The sequence below is a fragment of the Rhinopithecus bieti genome, unplaced genomic scaffold (genome assembly GCF_001698545.2).
Source record: "Rhinopithecus bieti isolate Rb0 unplaced genomic scaffold, ASM169854v2 scaffold_2439, whole genome shotgun sequence".
Lineage (NCBI taxonomy): Eukaryota > Metazoa > Chordata > Mammalia > Primates > Cercopithecidae > Rhinopithecus > Rhinopithecus bieti.
In genome coordinates this window covers 3,674,622-3,701,510 of record NW_016804232.1, presented here as the reverse complement: position 1 = coordinate 3,701,510, position 26,889 = coordinate 3,674,622, and the positions used below count along the sequence as shown (strand labels likewise).

The window sequence follows — 26,889 nt, the reverse complement described above, 5'->3', positions numbered from 1 at the left end:
GGGACCACATCCAAATCCAACATTATAAAGCTCTTTGTTAATATAAAACATTTACCTTGTTAAAGAACTTTGCCTTTCTTACACATAAGAAAAAATAATTTTGTTACACATTTGTACCTAAAAGCAGGATTCAAATAACAGCCGGGAAGAATCCATTTATTTATTCATTTTTTAACCAAAAAGCATATTTTTTATTTCATCCTAATTCTTAATATTCACAAATCAGAAATAAGAAATTGCCTTATTTTTATAAAGAGAATGCTGGTTTGTACCCAAAGTCTTGAGCCCTCTTGGTATTTTCCGGTATAATTTTATAGTTATGTCAGAAACTGAAAGATGCCTTGATATTTTTATTAACCAGTTTGAATTGAAACAGGCATTTTGTGAAGTCTCAGGGAGATCCCTCCCACAGCAGGCTATTTCAGGTTTTTAAATAATCTGTTAGGAAGGAAGATTGATGGGTGCCACCAAAACAATTTAAATTATTTTATTTATCTAAAATTAAAGTGCATATTGAGATATAAGGCCTATTTCAGTCCTGATAGTCTGTGATTCATGTTTTTTTCTGTGTCTGCCTAGTGAATCCTTTAGGAATCCAATTACAAGGTATCCCCAATATAATCCACATCATGACAGTTGTGAAACTTTCAAAAATGTTATATTTATCAAGTAATACACAAAACTGGAAGGTATAGACCTTATTTCAGGTAGAAAGGTTTGAGAGATTCTTGTGGAAAGTTTTCTTTTAGGCAAAGCATTTCAGTCTTTCCCGCAAATCAGTTTTAATGTAAATTATATTTAATAAGATTCTAAATTATTTTCCCTTTTTTTTTTCTTTTCAGAAATACTTCTGGACTACTACCTAAAGAGTAATAGGCTTATAACATAAAGTCAAGAAACACTGAAAATTGAGCTTACTTGAAATTGTTTACTTCTTTATATCCCGTCTTATGTCAAAGTAGAAGGCTGTCTTAATATCTTTTCCCAGCAAATCCCATAGAAGTTTCAAATTATTGAATCCTGTTCAGTATATTAATTAACTCAAGCCGCATTTATGAGCTAACCTGGTAGAGTAACATAAAAAGGTTTTGAAACTATCAAACATTTCCAGTTTGACGTTCTGACAAGACAGTGCTTAAGTTTTATTTTCTGCCTTTTAAAAATACAATCACCACAACAAATGGTGGCCTCTTAATGGTTCAAGAGAGAGAAATGTAGCAAAGGCATGAATTAGAAATACAACTGGGGGTGGAGCAAGTGTGCCCAGCCTTCCACCAGTGACTCACCAGTGAACCCAGTGAACTGCCAGCCGGAAATGCTGCTCCATTTTCTTAGACGTTTATATATGGAACACACTGCTTTCTGAGCCCTTATTCTATTTTCTATGAAGGCCATAACACCACCTGTGTGTGCACATGGGTGTTTGTGTGTATGTGAGAGAGATCATATATATTTGAAAACTGTGACCATATATTTTGCTTTTACATGTAGCTTGTGCTGTGATGAACTTGGCAACGTACTTTGTAGAAACTCTTTTAAATTGGTAAAGCAGTTCTGTGGAATTTGAGAAACATTAGATACTGACAGAAAGACTGGCATGAAACATACATGCACAGGGGAGCTGTCTGGAAATTGGTGAGGGTTGAGCCTGAAGCTTTCCATTTCCCCCCTCCACTGTTTTTAGCGGTGCTTAAAGGTAATATTTTTATTACAACCATGGAATTCACCTTCTTGATGTTAAGAAACTGGCTGATGTAAAGAGTGGACAGACTTTTGAGGCAGCCAGGTGTATATCTATGGATTAGTGATTCCCTCAGGCAGGGTTTGAATGGGGATGTGCAGATCTTGCACACACACATTTGAGCCATGTGGTAGCATTCTGAAGAAGTCACTTAGAAGGGAGGACACTTAGCGATCCAAAGAACTGTGTTTCTGAGTGGGAATTGGTGGAGAGGAGACTGAAGGAAAGCAGAAGTGTACTTCCCAGCCTCATGAGCTGTGTGAATGGCGGCTTTATTTGGAGAGCTGCGAGCCGTGGACTGCATGCATGCTTTCATCTGGAGGGTTAGGAGCAGACCGAGGGAAAACTGCCTGCTCTGAGCTAATAGTGAAATAACAAAGTGAGAAGAAAGGACCCTGATTAGCTCAGTGAAGTCCATTGTGGCATCTCTTTTGCTGCTAGTGAAAGAAAAGCTTCACTTTCCTGTTTCTTCCTGTAGCTCTCCAAGCCTCCTTGGTGGACATCCAGGGCTCGGCTTCCCAAAGAAACTCCCTTAAAAGAAAGAAGCACCTGCTGCCTCCTTGATTGCTAAACCGGCTTATGATTTCTCCCACCATTCTGTGGGCTCCCAGAGCCCCAAAGGAGTGGAAGAAATACTGTCTTGGCTCATTTTGCTCCTATTCAATGACAGTTAAAAAAAACATCACTTTGTTGGTTTGCTATGGGCTCATGAGGTGTTCACTTCCTCAGTCACCAGTTCCCTAAGGCTAATGCTTGCAGCCCCAATTGGAAAACTGAAGACACGGACCCATTGGGAAGCTCAGTGTCGGGACTTGGCTTTTCTGGGGAAATTGCCTGGTCCTCATGTCCTGGCCCTGTTTATTCAGACAGGGAGAGTTCAGAGTGGCCGCGCCGAGAGAGTTGGCATGCCACATTGTAATTTACACCATCTATCTCTTTCTGACTCTCGGGCCTCTGGCAAATTGCATGTCTATGTGTTGGATTAGTTTGGAATTTAATCATGCATTATTTTCCCTCCAATTAAATTATTTATATATTTGATTAACATTTTCACTGCTGGGAAGTCAAATTTTCAATGAAACCACAAATAAACTCGTGCCCATTGAATTTCAGGCCAGCTTCATACAGGGTCAGTTCATCCACTGAATGTTAAGAATTCATTGCCTATTACTTTTCTTATCTACCTTGGATTTTGGTGAGAAAAAGAATTTTTTTTTTACTTAGTCCTAGGAATATGATGCGAACAGTGAAGTTTGGCCTAATGTATGGCCCTCCCTTCCTTGGGGTACCTTTTATAGCACAGGATCCTGATTTTCAGTCCTTCCTACTGCCTTTTCTGTTCTCTGGCACTAGAACCATACCTCCTTCTAATTTTGCATTCTCAGGCTTGAGGGCTCACCTGTTAGATGTTAGTATGAGAAGGAAACAGAGCTCATCCAGTTTGGGGGTTAGCAGTCAGTGGCCCATAGGCCAAATCCTGCTTCTTGTTTCTGTGCGGTCTATGAGCTAAGAATGGTTTTTATACTCTTTAAAAGTTGAAAAAAAGGTCAAATAATATTTTATGACACATGAAAGTTTTCCACATCCAGAAATGAACAGATAACCCATTCATTTAAATGTTGTCTGTGGCTGCTTACAGCGCCGTAAAGTCTCTAAAATATTTACTATCTAGCTTTTACAGAAAATGTTTGCCAACACCTGATCTAATTCATTACTCTAATTTTACAGATGAGAAAAGTAAGGTCCAAATAGGTGAATTGGTCTATCAAAGGTACACAAGTCATCAGAAATTGGTCTGGAATGCATCCTCCACTGTCCTCCAGCACTTTGCCTACCGTGATATAGGCCCTTAGATGAACACTTGCTGAGAGGGCAATGTATTTTTTTTTTTTTTTTTTTTTTTTTTTTTTTTTTTGAGACAAGGTTTTGCTCTCCCAGGCTGGAGTGCAGTAGTGTAATCCTGGCTCACTACCACCTTAACCTTCTGGACTCAAGTGACCCTCCTGCCTCAGCCTCCCAAGTGGCTGAGACTACAAGCCCATGCCACCACACCCTGATTTTTTTTTTTTTTTAGAGATGGGGTCTGTCTATGTTGCCCAGGCTGGTCTTGGAGCTCTTGGCCTCAAGTGATCCTCCTGACTCAGCCTCCCAAAATATTGGGATTACAGGTGGGAGCCACCATGCCTGGCCCAATGCAGCGTTTTAAAGGAAAGTAAATATTTAGAACACATGCACATGTGAAATCTGTGAGTTCTTAGAATTTTAATTTTCACTTGAAATCTAGTGCTAGGAAATATGTTAAGCTTAAAATACATTTGAACTACTTAAACAGGCAGCAAGATGACTCCCTTTTTCCTTATAGCAATTGATTACATCCTCTGTGCAGCATTTAGGTAGTAAAGAAGAGGAAGATTGACTTGGTTCCCCACCCTCCTAGGTGTAGAATTTCATTTAAAGAAAAATAACTGTGGTCTCAATGCAAGTTTGAACTTAAGAGCAGTTCCAGAAAATTGCAAAAACATATTAGTTGGGACTCAGGTCTAAGGGAGTGGGAAGGGAACATTCCCAAGATGCTAACCTTACTGAAAATGAGGTTGCTTTAAGGGCCCAGCATAAGTTCCCCTCACCCCTCCCCACATGGAGAAAACACCAGGGTGTTCATGCTTGCTGACTGGCGTGGGATTTCCCACCACTCAAATTTCCACACATTGTCTCAGTAGCAAAGGTAGAAGAAGCTGGGCGCGGTGTAAATACGAAATGATTAGGATTTTTCCAGGCACTGCCCTCCTCCTCTGGTTGCCAGTTCTCCCTTCTCTGCTCAGTGCTGGAGTCCCTCAACACCATTGTAGGCAGAGTCTACACCTTCCCAGTCACTTAGGATTATTAAAGTGTCCAATTTAAACCTCCAATGTCAGGTCCAATCCAGAGCCTTCCCTTCCCTGTCAGCAGTGAGGCACAGGCGTCAAGGGAACTGGCAGGCTGTTTGCCCTCCCTTTGCCACCTCATCTAAAGGAGCCGGGGCCTGGGAGTGACTCCAGGAGATGGCTTCCCTTTCTTTCTAGGGTCCAGCTCCTCCATTGTGTTGGATGAGACAGGAAAGGAAGAGATGAGAGTCTCTTTCTTTGTTGGCCACTGTTGGCACCTCCCTCTTAGCCACCCCTGCTTCCTTGAGTAGCACCAGGTTTCCCTGATGCCCTCCTCCTCAGGGGCAGACATGCAAGCCTGGCTTTTCCCTGGGGTGTATGTGAGTTTTTATGCAGGGGTATTTCCCACATACTCACTGCTGGAGACGTTACTGAGCACATAGCATTTTAGGTGAGCCCTGGCAAGCTAGCCCAAGCTTACCTACCCCACGGATTCTCCCTGGCCAGTTCTCTGCTGCCATGCGTGGCCCTCACCCTGTTCCTCAAAGGCGCTAGGCTCTGTTCTTTTGCAGGTACTTCTGTGTCATCGGTCTGCTGTAGTGTCCCATTCTCCCACCCCATCCTTCCCTGCACACCTGGTGTGTCTACTCATCCTTCAGGTCCTGCTCTAAATGCTACTTCATTGGAGAAGCGGACCCTGATTCCTGATGCTGCACACTGACTTAGGATCCCATTACATGTTTTTATAACACCCTGTTATTTCCCTTCATAATGCCTATCACAACCATAATGGTATAGTAATTCAAGCCATGACCGGTTTCCCTCTGATAGACTTAATTCCTTGGGGACAAGAATCGTTTCTGTCACGTTCCCCAGCACAGTGCCTGGTGTGAGTGGCACCCAGCACATCCTCATAAAAGCATGAGAGAGAACAGGGAACTAATAAGACATGGATCCAGCCTTAAGCAGTTGGCTCAGCACAAATTGTAATTCAGTTTCCCAATTTTAACTTTTCCTTTCTTCCTCCTGTGTTCCTACCTTATTCTTCCCATTCCTTCTGTCTCCCTCACTCTCTGCTTGCCTTCCTTGCTTCCTTCCTCCCTCCCTCCCTTTTTTGCTTCCCTTTCATGTGCATTAATCCAAGGATCCAAGCTTTATTTCCAATGACTTGGAAAATTAAACCAAGAGCAACTGTTATGGAGTGGTTTTGTGTGATCACTTATTTTATTCCCGTTTGAGAATCCATAGAACTCCTCTGTAAGATGGGAGCTTGGTTTCCAACGCTGGGCTTCAGCACACATTTGGGAAAGCCGTGGTCTTGTGTATGGGCCACAAAGATGTACTAGAAGCAGACATGTGCAGATTGAACATTGTCCCCTGCCCAGAACATCTGTTCTCTTCCTATACCTGTGTGCATCATCATAACTTTAAGAAACACTGACATGGAGCCTGGTTGGCTTTTCATAGGAAACCCACATCTGTTTACCGTGGGGTTGCTCCCCCACCACTGTGTCGTTTTGGAGCTTCTGATGGGACGCTGCCTGTCTCCTCGTGTGCTGCGTTGGACCACTGACTCTCTGCTGTTCATCAGATTTTTCTGGGAGTTCCTCCAAGGAGAGGAGATAGAGAACAACAATTTCTTTTCTCTGTCCTCACCCAGTTTTAAACTCCAGAAACAGCACAGAAAACTTCATTTTTTGTAAAACTTTTTTTTCCCTAAAGCGGTAGGCCATCTAGTGGAGTAACTGGGAAAGGCCCACTCTGAGGGCAGAACTTCACCTTCAGACCCACAGCAATCACCGCTTTAGGAGCCCTGGACTCAGCAGGAAAGTAGTGAGAGGTTGTGTCACTACCACGCGAGGCATGGAGCCAAAAGGAGCTTTCTCTTATTGAACCAAGTTTTTTGATGATGTATTTCTGTGTATACTTGAGAAAGTGGTCCCACAAGCCTTAAATTAAGGCAAATAAAATGCAGAATCACCAGAAAATAAAGACCAACAGCATCAATCTAGAATACAAATGTCTTCAGTAGTCTATAGGTGGGCATTGAAATAGTATGCTCAACCTGTTGAAATTGACCTTAATTTGATTCAGATTAAGAAGCTTCTCTTCCTTTCATGCTGCAATAGGTTTCTAATGGTTCCCAATTAGAATTAATCCAAGAAATTTAATGATTCTAAAACCTTGAATTGGTAAGTCATTCAGGGAACTTCATCTTTATATTAAAAACTGTATTAATAGAATTTTAGAGGTAGAAAGGCCCTTAGCAGCTAGCGAATCCAGTCATTTATTTTCTACAAGAAGGAAACCAAGGCCCTGAAAGAGTAACTCATTTGATGATGACCACACAGTCCTCTTCCTCAGTATAATTCTTTTCTCTGCGATTCTTACTCAGGAAGCAGTCTGACTAACCCTGAGCTAAAGTTTCGTTTGCAAGTGCTTTCGGTATTTTTGTTCCGGAATTGTGCGTGTCTGTGTACCCTCCCTTTTTGAAGCCTGAGCCATGGTGCTAACCCATGGCCTAGCGCGTGAGAGCTAGAGAACACCCCTGCAATTGTTTAGCCTCGATCGCCAGCCTTGGCAAGGAAAAATGACAGAGGTTCAGAAAAGTCAACAGTGGCTCACCTCATTTCATAACCAGCTGGTCCCAAACCTGGAATAGAACCCTACTCTTCAGATGGCCAATGTACTGTGGTATACTTCCTGGGATGTCAGGCTCCATCCCAGTCTTACCACTCCCGCTGGTTAGGAATCATGCATGCACAGTTAGCAAAAGCAAATTTACTTGAGAAGTGTACTAACTAGAATTTTTATACTCTGTAATATGGCAAAGTTATTCTTGTGGTCTTTAGGATTTTTAAGATTGGCGCATTTTCTGCATTTTCTTCTGTTGCTTTCAGTAATGATGGATACATTTCCATTTGATTTGTCTTTTTCCAAACCCCAGCATATAAATAACGACCATATTCACGGAGAGAAGAAGGAGTTTGTGTGCCGGTGGCTGGACTGCTCAAGAGAGCAGAAACCCTTCAAAGCCCAGTATATGTTGGTAGTGCATATGAGAAGACACACGGGCGAGAAGCCTCACAAATGCACTGTGAGTATAAAAGTGGGCGGCAGGCACATGTAGGTCCTTCCCCATATTCATAAGAGCTGTGCAGCCTGATGACGCTAGCTCAGGGGAAGCGTGGTTGGGTGGCGAGAGAAGAGGACTAGAGTATTGTCTGGTGATAAATGCTTGAGTGTTTGAGTGACTGAGTTGGACGGCGCAGCTCTGCAGAGTGGCAAGGGGGCAGTGGTGGCTGGCACTGGGAATGAACACAGGGTCACCCTGCTGGCCACAGCCCAACAGCTTATGGTACTATGGGGCTCAGAGGGCAAAGTGCCAGCTTCCAACTTACAGAGTTGAAGTTGACTTTTAAAACAGCTAATCCCTATACCAGATTTTAAAGTTGTCCCTTCCTTTCCTAGTGAGTCCTCAGGCATAGGCGTATGGAGTGGGACGGGACTGCTGCAAGGCTGTGCATTCTTCACTGAGGTGCCCACAAGGCGCACTGGGCACGCTGAGCCCTGGTACTTTACATCTTAAAGGCCCTTTACAAACATGATCAAATTCCATGTCTTTGTATGGACACAAAGCTGTATTAATGAACTTTGTGCTGAATCTGAAATCAGTGGGAATTTGAGGAGATCAATGAGCAGATAATGAAACCCATTGTCCACATTGAGGGGTCTATTAAAAAAAAAAAACTTCAGAACTTTTACTGGCACTGAAAACTCTTTATCTTGAACTGCACCAAGCTACATCTGAATCCCAATAAATGCAGAGTTTAGTGGACTTTTTGTTCCTGGGTTTTGAAAAGCTGCTGACCCTCGAAACGTCAGTTTTTCATCAACTTGGAGGGCATGTTAGGCATAAGCTGCTGTTGCCATTGTGCAGAGTAATCCAGATTTACCTGTTGTCCTTAGTTTGAAGGTTGCACAAAGGCCTACTCGAGACTAGAAAACTTGAAAACACACTTGAGATCTCACACTGGAGAGAAACCATACGTCTGTGAGCATGAAGGTTGCAACAAGGCTTTCTCAAATGCCTCTGATCGTGCCAAGCACCAAAACAGAACGCATTCCAATGAGGTAAGCATCCTCAGTGGGCACGGAGTTTGCATAAGGAAACAAAAGAACCATCCCAGGGAAGGCACATGGAAGGTGCAGTGTGTTCTGTTTTGTTTTCCCCTTGGCCATTCCCAGCATGAGTGGGCTCCGCCTCTGCAGGTGAAGGCTTGGGCTTCCTAGGTGGGACTGGAAACTGGATCTTATTTGGAGAATAATAAGAGATGAAGAGGAAACTTCTTAAAACCCCTGCGAACTTACTAGTTTCATGTTGTTTTGCACTGCCACCTACTGGTCAAACAGTGGGAGCATTTAACTTGGAATCTGAGCCAGTCACTCTGCCCAAAATAGCAGGAATCCACTCAAAGGATGACCCCATAAGCCCCAAGGATATATTAAGAAGTAGCATGTTGACAGCTGACAGCTTCCTTCTAAGTCATCCACTTTTATTTGCTTCCTGCAAGTGATATCTTCAAATGGTATTATATCAAAAAAGATCTTTACAGAGCAACCAGCCTTGGCTAAATGCAATTTTCAGACACTCTAAATTCCAAAGGATCTTGGAAAATGGTCTCAGAAACCCAGAATACTTTCTAGGCAGTTATTTAAGAAAACATATTGAGTAAAGCTTCCGGGTGGTTCCTGTTGTGTTACTGTTATTTTAGGTAGTTATCTCTGCTAAATTGTAGAGGCATAAGAATGAAAATTACTCCAAATTCATTGCTTATGTTTTAGTGCACTTCTCCCTACAGACCTCCAACTTGGCCTTGGAGATCTAGCTCAAATTCTGGCTTGTCTACGAAACCTTCTCTTGAATATATTGCGAGATTAACAAAAGGACTCCTCGCATTCTGAGTGGAAATAGGATAGCTAACTAGAATTTGTTAACATGAGACATAGTTCAGCACCACAGTGTTTCATCAGTTTGCTTGAAATGTGTTAGAGAAGGAACATTGTGCACACATGAGACCTTGGAGTGGCTGTCATTTGATCTCACCAGCACAGGTCAAACCCATTCATGATCTTTCAGACGGAGAGCTGGGCAGAAAGAATCTTGATAGAAACAAAGTGAGCCATTCTGCTCAGTGGCCATTTGGCTTTCAGGTGGTCAAGATGGTTCTCACCATGTTTTCTTCAGCTGAAACTGACAGAGCAAAAATGTCCCTAAAGGGATTAACCACACTGTAAAAAGCACACTCACTCACAAACTCTCACATGTAAGTTCATATATACCAAGTTTTTGTGTGAAAAGATCATGGAAACTGGAGTTCTTTGGAATCTCATTATTTTCTAACTGTTTGAAGACATTTTAAAGACACCACATCTCCATTTTTTAATGTAAAAATGCTTTTACAGTACGCAGTAGCTGGAATATAATCTATTATACTAGTTTGTACAAAATTTTAGGGAGTCTAGAATAGACAGAAACATAGAGATAGAAAGTAGATTAGTGGTTGCCAAAAGCAGAGGGGAGAGGGAATAGCAATGACTGCCAATGGGTATAAGGTTTTTTTGTTGGGGTGGTGAAGATATTCTGGAATTAGGTAATGGTGATGATTACACAATGTCTAGAATGTACTAAATGCCACGGAATTGTGCAATTTAAAGGGATTATTTTTATGGCATGTGAATTATATTTCAATTTAAAATTTTGAGGGATTTTGACTTAACTTAGAATGTATCTCATATATTTCATAGATTTGAGTGTAATTTTGACTAGACATTTAGTGGGCATTCGTTCCTATAGATGTTAGGCCAATGTTCTTTCCTATTATCGTGGAGAAATTTGGACAGTGGGTATGTTAGGATCAGAATGCACACATGTAAAGATAATTACCAAGCCTTTTTGTCTTTTTATGGACCTAAAATATTTGTACCTGTTCATTTGCTTTAATTGTGGTGTACTTGAGCTTGTGTTCTTCTCCAAGGCAAAAAGTGCAATGTTGTGTGAGAGTTAAGTGTTTGTTATGAGATTAAAAAATAAAAGATATATTGGGCCGTAATGTCATTGACCACGCTTGAAAAATTTACTTAAATTATTAACCTTGATCATAAATACATAATTAAAATTCTACCCACATACATATTTACAAACAAATTATATTTCTCTATTCTATATGCAAGACTTTGGCCCTGTGTATGAATGATGGAGATTTTCAGACACATCAAAGTTCAGTTTGTCCAGGAAATCCAGATTTGTGCAATCTCACAATCCTAGATAAATCAAGTGATTTGCTTTCATTTATTTCCTCTTTTATTTGCAACTTCATTTATTCACTAAACAAATACTGATAGCTAATTATGTGTCAAGCCCTTTGCTGTTCTAAGTGTGGCCGACAAAATAATGGACTGGAACAGGAAGGGAGTAATTTCTGGCACTTCTCTGTCCCTCTGGCTGTCCTGCTCATTTAGGGCTGCTAGACTGACCATAGCTCTGACAGGACTTCTTACTCCAGATCACACAGCTCATATTTCCCTCAAAGATACCACTAAACAAGTTTCCTGAGCTCTGATTCGGTTGAACCTCCCTTTCTAGAAAGCTGCAGTGGCTCCTGCTTTCCTGTAAGGAAACTTGAGACTCCCTAAGCTTGTGTAAGTGTCTGTTCTCACAGGGCCCAAGCTCGCCCCTCTAGTCCTGACCTCTCACTATCATAATCATGAGTGAAACATTCCAGAAGCTGGTGCTGTGGACTGCCATGCTTAGGTGCATGAAGTGGTTCTGCCACTGGACCTTTGCTGAGGACACTTCTTTTTGGCATTCCAAGTAAAATGACTCCTAATAAAAGCTCTGTGTATTGAGTGCTTACTACGTTCCATGCATCCTGGTAAGCACTTCATGTACATGATCTAATTTAACACTTACCAATAACCCCATGAGCTGGGCATTAAGCCCAGATATACAATCTTAATAACTGATGCCTTCCATGATTATCCCAGGTGAAAAATGATCCCTCCTCTGTCTGTATCCTTACATAGCATTCACACTTTATATTATATAGATCATCGCATCTTCTTATTTTTTTCCTATCAGATTTTGTATTCCTTATGATTAAATCTTGTTGTATGCAACTTTGTGCTTGCAGAATCTTGCACCTCAGTAAGTCTGAGAACATTTATCTTAGCCTTTAATTATATTTTATTTTAGTCACGGATCACAACAAAATTTGTGGGCAAAAGCTGTGTGAAAGGATATTTTGTTTATGTTATGTTGTTGTGAGGTATACATTTCCTGAACCTATTTTCTTGTGAATTTGTGAATTTTTGTGGGTAGATAATGTGTATGTTCACACACAAGAGCACATGGGCACAGATGCACCTGTATGGGCTGTTGTTTCTGGAAGTGCAGGAGCTGACACATTTGTATCTCATTACACATTGGCTGCGTCCTTGGTTCTAAGCTAACCCATCATGTACATCCATATATTTATAGGAAGGGTAGCTCTCCAAACATGCAGGCTTTGTGCTCCCTCTCTCCTTCTGGTCTCCACACCTCTGCCCCACATATCCCAGTCTGCCTGCTAATGGAACAACCTGTCACAGGAATGCTGTGAGCAAGCACAGGGCCCGTGTCAGAACACTGTAAGGTAATGGCACTAATTGTCAGAGCCAGTCTTTTGTCCCTAATGCATAGAATTTGATGTGCTCATCTTATTATATATATGCTGCAAATCACACAAGCTCCTGAATAGATGTAATTCATAGTTAATGGGAATCAATTCTGCCCAAAGGAATCTCAGGTTTGGAGGTGAAACCTCTCAGTTTCAGGATCTTTGCTTCACTGCATTAGGACATTTCAGCATTTTAGGTAGCACTCAGTCTGTTCTTGGGCTTTTAGTGAAAAAGCATCTTTTAGACATACATTCTACAAGACATAGCATCATTTTAAATATAATAGGTACATTATAGTAATCCTGCTTTTCATGACGATTGCTTACGTAAAAGCTCATCCTTTGCTATACATAGATATAAATATATATTCATGAAAGCATCCTTGCGTATATTATAAGTCAAGTGAGCAAACTCACAAATCCGACGTTGGTCATGAGCCAAAGGACAGCAGTTCTGTGATTTGAGAAAATAATCCGCTTATATAAGCATCCGCATAATTTTTTATGACTGTATCCTTAGGCTTGATCACTGACCCACATAGAAAATGAGTTAGCATGAAATAATTTATAGACCTTAGTTATAAATTCACTCAGGAGGGGAAAACAGACGAGAAATCCTGGTCCCCAGAACATCCGTCAGCCCTCTGTAGTTTATGATGAGAATTCACGGACAGTCTGTGACAGGGCTTTCCAGTTTTGAAGAGCAGAAAGGGTCTGGCTATTTTGAGCCCTGAACATCCCCACACTTTAATGCTACCCAAAGGAGCACATTTTAGCGTCATCTAACATGGGAGATGCCATCGGCAGTTTCAAAATTATGCCTATGCATAAATAGCACATTTTCAAAAAGATCAGAGTGATATTTGATCTCAGAACCAGGGCATCCATAAAAAATGTTGTCACACAATCTCTTCTGAAAGGTGTACAGTCTTCTCCTGATTAGATGATGGGTGTCTTTTAAGCCATCTTCATTGTCATCGTCATCGTCATCAAATATCTATTGAGTGCCTATTATGGCACCGTGGTACTTTCTCACTCACAGTATAAATGCTTCCAAGAACATCAAGGCAATTTACACATTCTTAGTTCTCCCTGAGCCTCTCTCTCAAGCCATAATCTATTAAAGCTAGATTCTATGGACACGGAGCAGTGTTCTAATGGCCTTATTAGACTATTAGTTCCTAGAGGTATCTGAACACCTCGAAGCCTTGTGAAAATGTTTTGAAAGGATTAAAAATGTAATGAGCAACCATAAAGGACTTTTGGGCTGGGGCATAATCTCCTTCATAACAATCTCTTACCTCATTCTTGTGGCATTTGGCAGAAACCATATGTGTGTAAAATCCCAGGCTGCACTAAGCGTTACACAGACCCAAGCTCCCTCCGGAAACACGTGAAGACAGTGCATGGCCCAGAGGCTCATGTCACCAAAAAGCAACGTGGGGACATCCATCCTCGGCCCCCACCCCCGAGAGATTCCGGCAGCCATTCACAGTCCAGGTCGCCCGGCCGGCCCACTCAGGGAGCCCTCGGTGAGCAGCAGGACCTCAGCAACACTACCTCAAAGCGGGAAGAATGCCTCCAGGTGAAAACTGTCAAGGCGGAGAAGCCCATGGTATGTCATTCACTCGCCTTCTGACTTCACAGCAGGCCCAGGGTCATTTAAAAGAGCCAGGTAGGGCGCATAGAGGGACAGGACTTCCCGGTCCTCACTGTGTCAGGCTGTCTCTGATCTGAGGAGGCAATGAGGGCAGTGACCTGGATTGCTTACTTGAAGTTGATCAGCTCAGAAAAAGAGTTTCTAGGTTTCCTAACTGATTTTTAAAATTACTCCCAGAACCATACCACTGTGCCATGGAAGGAAGAAAGACACGACTGTCTGTCTCTCCAGCGTGTCTGTAATGTCGAAAATCATTCACTGACTCTTCCTGTAAACATGCTTTCTGTCTTCTTTGCCCTGGTGACCCCAAGGTAAATAAGCCATGGCCCATATTCTTCAGGGGTTTACAGTCCAGTGGGATAGACAGGCTGAAAAACAAATACCATGCAGTGTGATGGGGGCTTACACACAAGTCTGTGTAAGGAGGATTCAAGAGAGGGACAGACTGCCAATCAGTCGGGGCAGAGGAGGCCATGGGATGGGAGTTCAGCACTGCAGAGGGAAGAGCTGAGGAGAAGGCGGCGGAGGAGGAGCACAGCGGTGGGAGGGGAATGGTGTAGCAGGGGTGAGATTTTTTGTTTGTTTTTTTGTTTTTCTTTTTTGAGGAAACCACTCCAGTACCAGTCTAGAGACTGGGTAAACTAGAGACCACTTTTGCTGTTGGGCCTGAACCAGCGAGGCAGAGCACAAGAGAAGGATCTGAAAGATTCAGTAGGCAACTCTTTCTGTTTGGAGACTAATATGACATGTGGGCTCTGCTACTCTTTCAGCTTCTTTCAAACCTCAGTTCGTGACTTCACTTCATGAATGTGACTTTATAAAATACCTAAAAATTTCAAAGACAACAAGAAAAAATAAAAGAGTAGATAGTAGAGGAGATTCAGCCCATTTGGCCATGCATAGAATGGATTTATTTGTGCAAATATATTGGGTTCTGGGCTGTCACGCTAATCTGTGAAGGAAGTGTACCAGAGAGAAGTTTCATGCTCAGACTCCCAGATGCATGGAAACGATCAGGCCAACAGATTTATACTTAAAGTCAGCATTTTCTTAAAATTAGAGCAGCCTACCGGATGGGCAGCCTATGAATTCATGAGTGATGTTGCTGTATAGCAGTACGTGTGGGCAGGAAATAATGTACAGTCTCACCATTGGGAGGGTGAGAGGCTGTGTTTTAATGACTTAACTGAGTTTGTCTTTGAACTCTTAAGAGTCTTAGAGAATGACATTAAGTCTGGCCAAAAATAACACACATCGGCTATCCAGGTTTATCATGATTTCTCAATGGGTAGGTGTACTTTGCTTTAAAAAAGTATCTTAATAAGATGTTTATACATTATGATTGATCACTGTATTTTAATCAGTTCATAAGCTGTGTTTTATATACTTTTTTTGGAGGGGAGCACATGTCTATTCTCAAAATAAAGCCTACCTGTATAATAATTGTGGAGAACATTCGACAGTTTACCCTCAAGTGTTTCACAAAACAAGGAAAGTTAATTTGCAGTCTTAGATTATGTCACGAAACTGATGATTTATGTTCTTGGGATATTCCAAGAACCCAGAATCTCTTCTACTTTTAGTGCGCATTCCTAGCTCAAGAAAATTATCATTTTCTCTTCAGATACCCATTGTTTAAAAAAGAAAATCGGTAGAAATAAAAGTTATAGCGATTTGGCTCAGCAACATTGAGATGCCCCAGTGTGTGAAATATTTTATAAAGTAATTCAATCATATTAGGTTGGTGCCAAAGTAATTGTGGGTCTTTTGCCATTAAAAGTAATGACAAGACCCACAATTACTTTGGCACCAACTTAGAACCATAGGACTAAAAGAAACCATAGAGATCAAGACTATGCCCATATTTTGAGGAAGCTGAGGCTCAGTGAGGTTAATAATCACACTTCCATAGCAGATGTTATGTGTGTATATGCTCACACGCATTTAAAAGTAGGTATCTTCATAGACATGTACTTAATAAACATGAAATTTACATTTCTAGTTTTCTTTAAAACATGTCTTTGATTTGATCATCATGCTATAAATTAAATTATTTCTTCTTTTTTCTTATTAATGCAACATCACTTCTGTCTAATGCTCCTAAATGTCTTGTTCTCACTTCCTAAGGACAGTGGGTAATAAGGTGAGGGAATTTTGGCTTCTCTGTCCTTTTTGTTTTGTTTTCATTTTTTTGACATTTACTTGTGTTAATTTTCTTTAGTTTTGTGGTTTTGTGATATCTTTGGTAGTGAACATTCTTCAGATATGTTTCAAATACAGAAGCAATGTGTTTTGAACATTCAGCATGTGAAAAATGTGGAGTTAGTTGGTGAAATTCATTGTTCTATCTGTCTAGGTTTCCATAACAAATCACACTGGGGCCTACCAAGCAGATGTTCTGAAAGACTCATTACTGTATTAATGCAAATTCATCCTTAGACCAGACGTGCACCACCTTCTTTGAGGAAGATCTGGCTTCATTTGTTGTTAGCAATGTAATCTCTATTTAAATGTGGAAGCTCACTGAAGCAATTTCCTAGTTGTGAGTGCATTTGTGCCTTATATGAAGTGTGTCTGCCTGTGTTTTCGCACAAATGCACAGGTTCATGTTTGCACACACTCTGATTTCACAGTACAGAAGTAAAAGACATCCAAAGCTCTGGAAACAAGTACCTCAGGAAGGAGCAGGTGGTCTGGCACTCCAGCACTCTGCTGAGGCCAAAAATTAAGCAAGGCTTCACATACTCATGATCAAATTTGTGTATCTTATTTGGCTCTGCTTGGTTGCCCGGGACAAAGTTAGTGTACCATGCGGCACTCACTTGGAAAGTGTTCATTTGCTTGGGTGTATGTACCATGAAAGCAGAAGAAGTGAACGGGTTCCAAAGGGAAGAGCCCTTCCTGGCGGCACTGTGCATTCCACCTGAGACTACAGTACTCTGTAACCGAGTGAGTGTAGTTATCTCTCCATAAAGCACTGTCCCTTTCGGCTACTGTCAGTGTTTATAGTAACACTGGTGAAGGTGCTGCAGACGCATGGAAGTAGCCGGCCTAAGAGTCCAGGCTAGTTGCACCATTCACTTTGTGACTTTGGGCAGTCACTAAACTTCTCTGAACATCACTTTTCTTATCTGTACAAAAAGGATTCAACTGTTTATCAACCAGGACACCGCTGGAACTTCAGGTAGAACAGTTCTGTGTTGTGTGACTGTCCTGTGCATTGTAGGCCATTTTATATAGTAATCCCCAGACATTGGGGCACCAGGCTTTCCACCCTGTATTTCCAGGAGCCCTGGGAATGAGAGGAGGCAGTACTTTCCCTGATTGAGGACCGGGTGGACTAGATTAAGATTCCATTATTTGCAGCATTGTCTTACAGAGTCTACTTGGTTGGGGTTAAGGAATCATTTCCTAATTCTCCTAGTGAACTGTTAGGGAGTACACTAAGGGGAACGGTGAAATCATTCTACAGACTCATGATGGCTGTGATCTGCAGCCTTTCTTTCTTTCTGAATATAGCACGAGCTTATTATATGATTGAAGTTTCACCTCTCTCAACTGCTTTTACTGACACCTTGGTTGAGGTTGTACAAAAGCAAGAAAATATGGAAGGAGGGAGGAGAGATTGCAAAGAGCTTGGCTAACCAGCCCTGAACAGCCTAGAGGGGCTCTTGTTGGAGGAGGTAATGTGTGCTGATGGCGCATATCTTACATTTATGTTCCAGCTGAGCAAAATGAACCTAAAGACTAAAACCACCTGGGATCATAATAATTGCTAACACCCTGTGAGCCAATTGCTATTATCCAGGTCTTTTTATACTTGTATGCTCTCTGGGCTTCACACTTAATTCCTGACAACAATCTCTGAAATACACGGTCTCCGTTTTATAGATAAGGAAACTGAGGTTTGGAGTGACTTAAGTAATATGCCCAAAGAATAAAGTGGTGGAGATGGGATTGGAACCGAGGAAGTGTGTTTGCAGAGTTGGCGATTGGGACAGGATTCCATGGCTGATACCATGCCAATCACACTATAGCTAGCATTCTGTGCTGTGCATTGCCTCCCAGTGCCCATCAGCCTGGTGGTCCATCCGTCATTTTGGCCAAAAGTGGCCAGCTCCATTCACCAGAGCGTAGTTTTTCTTCTCATTCAACCAACCAATGATCTTGAAGATCTTGATATGCATGAGCTCTCATTATTGGCTCGCTTTCCTTGACCCTCCCTGGTGACATTTCTTTCCTTTCCACTTGACCCCAACAGACATCTCAGCCAAGCCCTGGTGGTCAGTCTTCATGCAGCAGCCAACAGTCCCCCATCAGCAACTATTCCAACAGTGGGCTCGAGCTTCCTCTGACCGATGGAGGTAGTATAGGAGACCTCAGTGCCATTGATGAAACCCCAATCATGGACTCGACCATTTCCACTGCAACCACAGCCCTTGCTTTGCAAGCCAGGAGAAACCCAGCAGGGACCAAATGGATGGAGCACGTAAAACTAGAAAGGCTAAAACAAGTGAATGGAATGTTTCCACGACTGAACCCCATTCTACCCCCTAAAGCCCCTGCAGTCTCTCCTCTCATAGGAAATGGTGAGTTCTACATCAGACCATGCATCTGCTCAGGGTGTTTTTTTCTGTTCTTTTAAATGCAGACCCTCAGTTTTATGTTTGCTAGTTTCTCCATTAGTCCTAAAATGACGCTGTAACCATCCGTTAATGTTGAGCCCATTCAAGTTGCCTTTTTGGATGGTCCATATTTTAAAAACAGCTGGGAACAGTATAATACTGAGGAAAAAAATGTGGCTGTGCATGACTCCTATTCTGATGGTGAAATCGTCACTGTTAGATTAGGGTAAGGGAATGCCAGCAGTAGAGGCGTCTGTGGTTGGAACTCTGTCTCTGGTTTTCAAAATTTAAAACCAGGAGGTTAGCAGCCACTTTTATTTATATTTACCCAGTTCAAGGAAAGTCAAAAATCCCTCCCCATTGTCAGTCCCCAGGTCAGTTTGTACTTCTGAGGTTACACTTCTGAGAGCACCTAAGGGGTGAAGCTCTGCCCTCCACCAACACGGGTGTTACCTGTTGATAGGATGTGGCATGAACAGGACACCCTGAGCGTGAATGTGAAACTCGTGGAATACCTTTGCCTGGGGACTTGCCTGCAACTCAAGCGTTGTGTACCCATCACAAGATTCCTTTTGTCCTTGCACTGTGCTTGGGGAGGGGCTTCACTGAATTGAGGGAGTTGTTATTGTTTTGTTTAAGCCAGGCATCAGCAAACTGTAGCCTGCCGCCATCTCCAGCCACCCCTGTTTTGGTAAAGAAAGTTTCATGGGCACCCCGCCACGCGTGCTTGCTCACTGCTGTCTGTGGCTGTGTTGGGGCTACACTGCAGAGCTGAGTAGTTGTGAGGCAGGCAATGTGGCCTGGGACACCAAAAATAGTTCCTAGCTGGCCCTTTACAGAAAAGGGTTGCTCATGCCTGGTATAAGTCATCCTCGAAGGGAATTTCTCCGCATGGTCTCTCCCTTTCTCTGTCTCCAGGCACACAGTCCAACAACACCTGCAGCTTGGGTGGGCCCATGACGCTTCTCCCGGGCAGAAGCGACCTCTCTGGGGTGGACGTCACCATGCTGAACATGCTCAACAGGCGGGACAGCAGCGCCAGCACCATCAGCTCCGCCTACCTGAGCAGCCGCCGCTCCTCAGGGATCTCGCCCTGCTTCTCCAGCCGCCGCTCCAGCGAGGCGTCGCAGGCTGAGGGCCGGCCGCAGAACGTGAGCGTGGCCGACTCCTACGACCCCATCTCCACCGACGCCTCGCGCCGCTCCAGTGAGGCCAGCCAGAGCGACGGCCTGCCCAGCCTGCTCAGCCTCACGCCCGCCCAGCAGTACCGCCTCAAGGCCAAGTACGCGGCTGCCACAGGCGGGCCGCCGCCCACGCCCCTGCCCAACATGGAGAGGATGAGCCTGAAGACGCGCCTGGCGCTGCTCGGGGACGCCCTGGAGCCTGGCGTGGCCCTGCCTCCCGTCCATGCCCCGAGGAGGTGCAGTGACGGGGGAGCCCACGGCTACGGGCGGCGCCACCTGCAGCCGCACGATGCGCCAGGCCACGGCATGAGGAGGGCCAGCGACCCCGTGCGGACGGGCTCCGAGGGCCTGGCCCTGCCCCGTGTGCCACGCTTCAGCAACCTCAGCAGCTGCAACCCCCCGGCGATGGCCCCGTCCGCGGAGAAGCGCGGCCTCGTGCTTCAGAATTACACGCGGCCCGAGGGCGGCCAGTCCCGAAACTTCCACTCGTCCCCCTGTCCTCCCAGCATCACCGAGAACGTCACCCTGGAGTCCCTGACCATGGACGCCGATGCCAACTTGAACGATGAGGATTTCCTGCCGGACGACGTGGTGCAGTATTTAAATTCCCAGAACCAAGCAGGGTACGAGCAGCACTTCCCGAGCACCCTCCCGGATGAGAGCAAAGTGCCCCACGGGCCCACTGACTTTGACGCGCCTGGGCTGCCAGACAGCCACGCTGGCCAGCAGTTCCATGCCCTCGAGCAGCCCTGCCCCGAGGGCAGCAAAACCGACCTGCCCATCCAGTGGAACGAAGTCAGCTCCGGAAGCGCCGAACTGTCCTCCTCCAAGCTCAAGTGTGGCCTGCGGCCCGCTGTGCCGCAGACTCGCGCCTTTGGGTTCTGCAACGGCATGGTCGTCCACCCGCAGAACCCCTTGAGGAGCGGGCCTGCTGAGGGCTATCAGACCCTCGGGGAGAACAGCAACCCCTACGCTGGCTCAGAGCACTTGATGCTTCACAACAGCCCCGGAAGTGGCGCCAGTGGAAACACTTTCCATGAACAGCCCTGTAAGGCCCCGCAGTATGGGAACTGCCTCAACAGGCAGCCAGTGGCCCCTGGTGCGCTCGACGGTGCCTGTGGTGCCGGGATTCAAAGCCTCGACAGCTTGAACAGAGCACCCCCATGCAAGGGAGCGGGGGGCAGCTGAATTTCGGCCTGCCTGGCTCTTCTAGCCGCCCAAATGATCAGCCTGGCAGCATGTTGCTCTTCCGTGAATCGGCCATGCACCCAGGAGCCCCGGTGGCGACAGGCCCAGACGCTACCTCTGCGCTCCAGCCAGGGCTCCTCGGCGGTGACATTCATGCAGCACCGGGCGCCCTGGGCATCGCGTCGGCCCCTGCCCGGTCAGCAGCCATGCCTTGGGCAGCGGTGCAGCGTGCTACCTCAACACATCAAACAATCTATCAAAGGCCAGACGAGCTGCCCTGCCCAGCGGGCTACGGGTGACCAGGAGGATGGGCAGCCAATGCCGCTTCAGAAGGCCTGCAAAGGGTCCGTCAGGGGAGGGCGCTACCCAGCCGAGAGGGTGGCCGATGACAGCGTACTATAGCAGGGGCCAGCAGGCCGCCCAGGCCTAATGCCAAGGGATAGCCTTGCTCTGCAGTCAGGACAGCTCAGTGACACAAGTCAGACCTGCAGGGTGAATGGCATCAAGATGGAAATGAAAGGGCCACCGCATCCGCTGTGCTCTAATCTGCAGAATTACTCTGGTCAGTTCTATGACCAAACCGTGGGCTTCAGTCAGCAAGACACGAAAGCTGGTTCATTCTCCATTTCAGATGCCAGCTGCCTGCTACAGGGGACCAGCGCCAAAAACTCTGAGTTACTTTCCCCAGGTGCTAATCAGGTGACAAGCACAGTGGACAGCCTCGACAGCCATGACCTGGAAGGGGTACAGATTGACTTCGATGCCATCATAGACGATGGGGACCACTCCAGCCTGATGTCAGGGGCCCTGAGCCCAAGCGTCATTCAGAACCTTTCCCATAGCTCCTCCCGCCTCACCACGCCTCGGGCCTCCCTCCCATTCCCAGCGCTGTCCATGAGCACCACCAACATGGCTATAGGGGACATGAGTTCTTTGCTGACCTCCCTAGCGGAAGAAAGCAAATTCCTTGCAGTTATGCAATAGGCTTTAGGAAAAAGGGACTGCAACCAACGTAAATCAATAGGAGTTGAGGAGATTAAGCTGACTTTGTTTTGGCTGTTTTTTTTAGTTCTGTATGTATTTTAGCAATCTCATCTCAGTACCTAACTGAGATGTGTTTCAAATATATTCCTTTTATGGAAAAGGACTCTGAAAAACCCTAAAGTATTCTAGGGAGAAACTGTCTTCCATTTCAGTTTTGAATCAGTATTGTTACACTCAAAACACTCTCTTTTTTTAAAAAAAAAAACAAAAAAAAACAAAAAAAATACCGTAAGCCCCACCCCTTTTTAGTAAACCTATGTAAATGTGTGATGTGCATATTCTTCTTTCTTTTAGAAGAGCAGTCAAATTAAAGGATTTGACATGTTTTGCTGTTGCTCAAAGGAAATAGGAGTTGGTGTGCTTGTGACCAAGGGGTTACACTTCCAGCTTTTAAAATTCTCCTTTACATGTGCTCAGTGTTTTGTTTTGTGTTTTGGTTTCTGTTTTTTATTTTAATTCCCACATTGGGCACAAGAATCAGAATATGGATAGCGAGTTTAAGAATCTTTTGTGGGTGCACTGTAGCATAGATGACAGAATATTGATGTTTTCCCCATCCCCAATTCAGTTCAGGGCATACTTTACACAGTTACACAGAAATGGGAATGCGGGGCTCTTGTAAATGAAATAGGCGCTCACAGTTTTGGTTTTCAACTCTTCATGTCTGTAAGTGTGTTTTGGGGGAGGCTATGTCTGTATGGTCGGTTCTTACTTATCACATTTGCCTCTCCTCCCACTACCTTCATGAGCATTTAGTGCTGTTTAGCACTGCAGTTAAAGAGAAGGGACTGGCATTTGGTGACAATTACATTACTACTTTTGTCTGTTCTGGTAAGAAGTTAGATAGATTGTAGATTGAAGCATTTGGGTAGAATTAGTTGGGGGAATATTTGTGGGTTGCTGTGTTTGTTGATTAGTTCCATCTCTTTCCCATTTTAACTGAGAATTGATTATATATAGCTCTAAGTATATAGGTATTTAAACAACCCAACAAGTGGCTGTATCAGTAACATTTATTAATTCCACTATAGTGAAGGAGGATTTCCATTCTAAATGCTTTATTTTGAGGGATTTATAAAACTTAGTGGTAAAAGAGAAAGCCCACATAGTGGGAATAAATTGCTTCAGCCATTTTTAGTATTTGAGAGCACTAGGGAAGATGTTTAGTAGCTGTGTGGATGCCTTTTTTCACATCCTGTCTATTGAATGCTGCATCCATTCACGAAGTTAAGTGTTACATGCAGTTAGTCCTTAATGTGGACTGGATCTGTACTTTTGGATTAAAACATTTAAAGATTTTTGAAGTGCAGCTGCTTCCCATGTGCATTTGATACACATAAAAGTCATACTGTGTGTGCACAAAGAGTACATGGATTTTCCAGCATATTGCTTTAAAAAATATGTAAACTATTAAAATATTAACACCTCAGGCTACCTGCTGTATTCTGTCCCATTGACCCCTGGAATTGGATTTATTGCAAGTGATTGATAATTCAATTATGTGGCTTTTCGCCTTTAATCCTGCCGTATAAATTACAGAAGAAAGACAAAATCAAGTAAAATAAAGTGTTAGATAATAGAAAGAGTGTTAGGACGAGCCCACTTTTCTCATATTTATGTTCTTTCATTTGGACCAAGGATCTCTCCGCATGGAGGTTGATTTGCTGTTGGGGACTTTGGCTAAGACTGTTGGGTTTGCTTTCAACTAGATGTTCCTGAGACAAGCAGAGGGATGCTGCAATTTCCCCTCCATGCCTGCTGTCCTCCCATGTAAGTCTTCTTTGAAATTAAAGGATGTGTCTCCTTTGGAACAGCCCCATAACAAAAGAGAACTACTGATCTGAGCGTAGGAGAGTGGAGGCTCTACCACTTTTCAGCTGAAAAAGCAAGGTTTTCTCTGTGTTTCTGAAACGGCATGATGTTGTCACAAAATCAGAGATCCAGTCTCACTTTTCCACAAATCTCCAAATCTCCGATTTTATCTTGTGTGCTCTAATGGTTTGGCTCAATTCCTTTCCAACTCTTGTTTTCAAAGCTTGAGGCCTGAGTGTTCTCCATTTCTCCTGAGAAAGGAGCTTGAATGGAAGGCACCAAGCTGGCCTCCTCCATCAGAGGGCTCTTCCAGTAGTATTCTTCGATGCAAACTCCATTTCTCAGTTACCATCATTTCCTGTATCAGCTTTGTCCTTCCCAAGGGATGCACAGTGATCTGGTCCACCTCTGTTGTTGTCTTGTGCTTCTGCTCTTTCCTATGGTTTCAGGTTATTTTCTGGGTTTCTCCCATTCATATATATATATATATATATACACACACACACACACACACATATATATGTATGTATGTATACATACATATATATACATACATATACACACATACACACACACATACACATACACACACACACACATATATTTGCTTTCCTTTCTACTGCTTTTAGATTTCCAGGAGATGCTAGTTTCAGCTCAATGTTTGGCTTCTCTCAATATGGAAATTTCAGAAGGATGGAGGAGAGGAGAGAGGGAAGAAGCAAGTGTACTCCTCCAGAATTTCAGTGATCTGTCGTGGCAGTCCAGTGGAAGGAAGATCTTTTGAGGTCTCTTAGAAGTATCCTTTTGGGACGTCCTTTTGGGATCTCTGTAGGCTAGGCATCTCATATCTTGAGACTCACCCCCAGCCTCCAAGCCTCTCTCCATTTCTGTAACCTGTGCATTTAGAGCAAGAGGACCGCCTCACTAGTGTCACCATCCTGCCTTTTCTAAAACATGCAGGCTCACACACAGTACTCCTGCTTAATGTCTGTGTTAAACTTTTCTAACCATTTTGTTTTGTTTTCTGAAAAAGTTAACCCCTCCCAACTCCTCACACACTGGCTCTTCCTCTTGAGCCACAAAGTTTTGATTCTTGCGATGTATGTGCCTTATTTTATGTTAATCTTGTCAATGAGAGGGACCAGTTGGTGTTGCCCAGTCAGCACTCTGAGGCTGTGTGTGCACCAGCCAGAGAGCGCACAGTGGTAGCAGAGTCGAGGCTGTCTTGTATCCTGGTTTCCGGTGTTGTTTTGAACTGATAGGAGGATGTTCTCTTCTGACAAGTTACCGTTGTGTATCCTGCAGACATGTAAAATAAAATACAAGTTCATTTTTTTCACCTTTTTTAGATTTTTAAAAAATAAAATGTGTAATCCTTTTTTAAAAGAAACACATGTAAATACATTTAAGTATTGTAGGCATAGCGTTCGGATGTGACTGGCCCAGGCATTCCTCGGACAAGCCTGCATTCCCCGTGATCACGCCCACCTCAAGCCCAGGGGCTGCAGCCCAGCCACAGATGAACTCTACCTTTGCTTTCAGAACCACTTAGTCCTTTTGTAACAAAGAAAAAAAAATGTTTCTTACAATGTCAATAAAAAATTCTTTGTACGGAAATGTTTATTGGGTTGTTTATTAAATGCATAGTTGAATGGAAAGAGTGCTTTCTTTGAAAACATCCAGAGCCTGTAGTTGGATCCAGACTCCCTACGTACAAGCTGAATGGACTTTTGCTGTGAAATCCAGATTCCTTAGCCCTAAACTGGAGAATAAGATGCAGATACATCCATGCTCATGGTGTTGTGAGGATGTGTACCCGGGGGGCACACCAGTTGCAACCATAATTGTGTTTCTTTATTTCATTGCTTTCCAAATTGAATGAGGAAGGACGGTGATGGAGTTTAATGTCTAACAACTTAATTTGTCCCTCTTTTATATATTATCCTCTCATTTCAGGGATGCCCTACCACATATCAACAGAAAATCTGACATGGTAGAAGCCTACTTTATGTGGCTTTTAGTAACTGACCTCAGCCAGAATAAATTGTCTTCCATGTTTTTCTTGTGTCGGTGTGTAATATTATTCTCCAGATCACCGTAAACTACTCCAAAAACCTTCTCTTCCTCTTTCTAAGTAGCAACACATGACTTTTGAGCCATCAACTGAGGGTAGTTGTTTCTGGGAAGGGCGGGAGTCCCGGCTGTGGGTATCTCAAGGCTACAAGGATGGACACATGCCTGTGTACACGGGCACACACATGCACACATGCATATATAAACACACAGGTACAACAGCTTGTGTTCCCCAGGCCTTATGTCCTGTGGGGGATGTATGTTCCCTGTCCTCCAGCAGGGTTTCTTCGGCCATAGGGATGCTTCATGCTTTCCTGATTCTCGGGGAGAATTTCCTCCCATCCAATCCGAGATGCTTTGCATTTGTAACTAGATCCCTTATATAAGGTATCCAAATGAATCCAGAAAAAAAAGGAGAAATATGAATTTATGCCCTGCCTCAGGTATAAATTGTCAGCTCACAAAGAGATATGCCATGTACCGAATCAAAATAAATGAAAGAAATGAGGCTAAGAGAAAGGAAACGTAGGGAAGGGACATCCCCAGGAACGAGGTGGGTGACATGGACTCCTTCAATTCACATGAGCCTGGGGTGGATGGGGCTCACAGCTTTGTAAAAAAGCCTCTTGCACAGGAAATACAAAGGAAGCAGAGTTTGAGGTAAAAAGGTGAGCTACAATCTGTTATTTCATAAAGATCTCCTTTAAGGAATTTTGGGAATGTAAAGACATTATATCTTACCCAAACAAGAATATAATAGAATGCTAAAATGAGAGGCGAACATTTACCTACTGCCAAAATGTCTTATTTGTCCTTACTTTCCCCTCCCAGGTTTTCTACTTACTTTCTTGGCAGTCTTCCCTTTTAGTTTGACGTTAGAGTATATTTACTATTCCAAACACAATCTGAACACATCTTTCCTTTCATATTAGCCTTTACTTTCTAAAATCTCATTTTACTAACGTAGACCTTGTTTATGC

At 43.7% G+C, this 26,889-nt stretch overlaps 1 protein-coding gene across 1 annotated transcript in view; it reads left to right on the top strand.

The window, feature by feature from the left end:
* GLI3 (GLI family zinc finger 3) overlaps positions 1-25,453 on the top strand; it is a 285,310-nt gene extending 259,857 nt beyond the window's left edge. The window contains 7 exon segments of the mRNA XM_017867363.1: positions 7,553-7,702; positions 8,575-8,739; positions 13,648-13,938; positions 18,245-18,572; positions 19,527-20,932; positions 20,935-21,201; positions 21,383-25,453. Coding sequence (XP_017722852.1) covers positions 7,553-7,702; positions 8,575-8,739; positions 13,648-13,938; positions 18,245-18,572; positions 19,527-20,932; positions 20,935-21,201; positions 21,383-21,964 — 3,189 coding nt within the window. The 3' untranslated portion in view covers positions 21,965-25,453.
* The last annotated feature ends 1,436 nt before the right edge of the window (positions 25,454-26,889 follow it).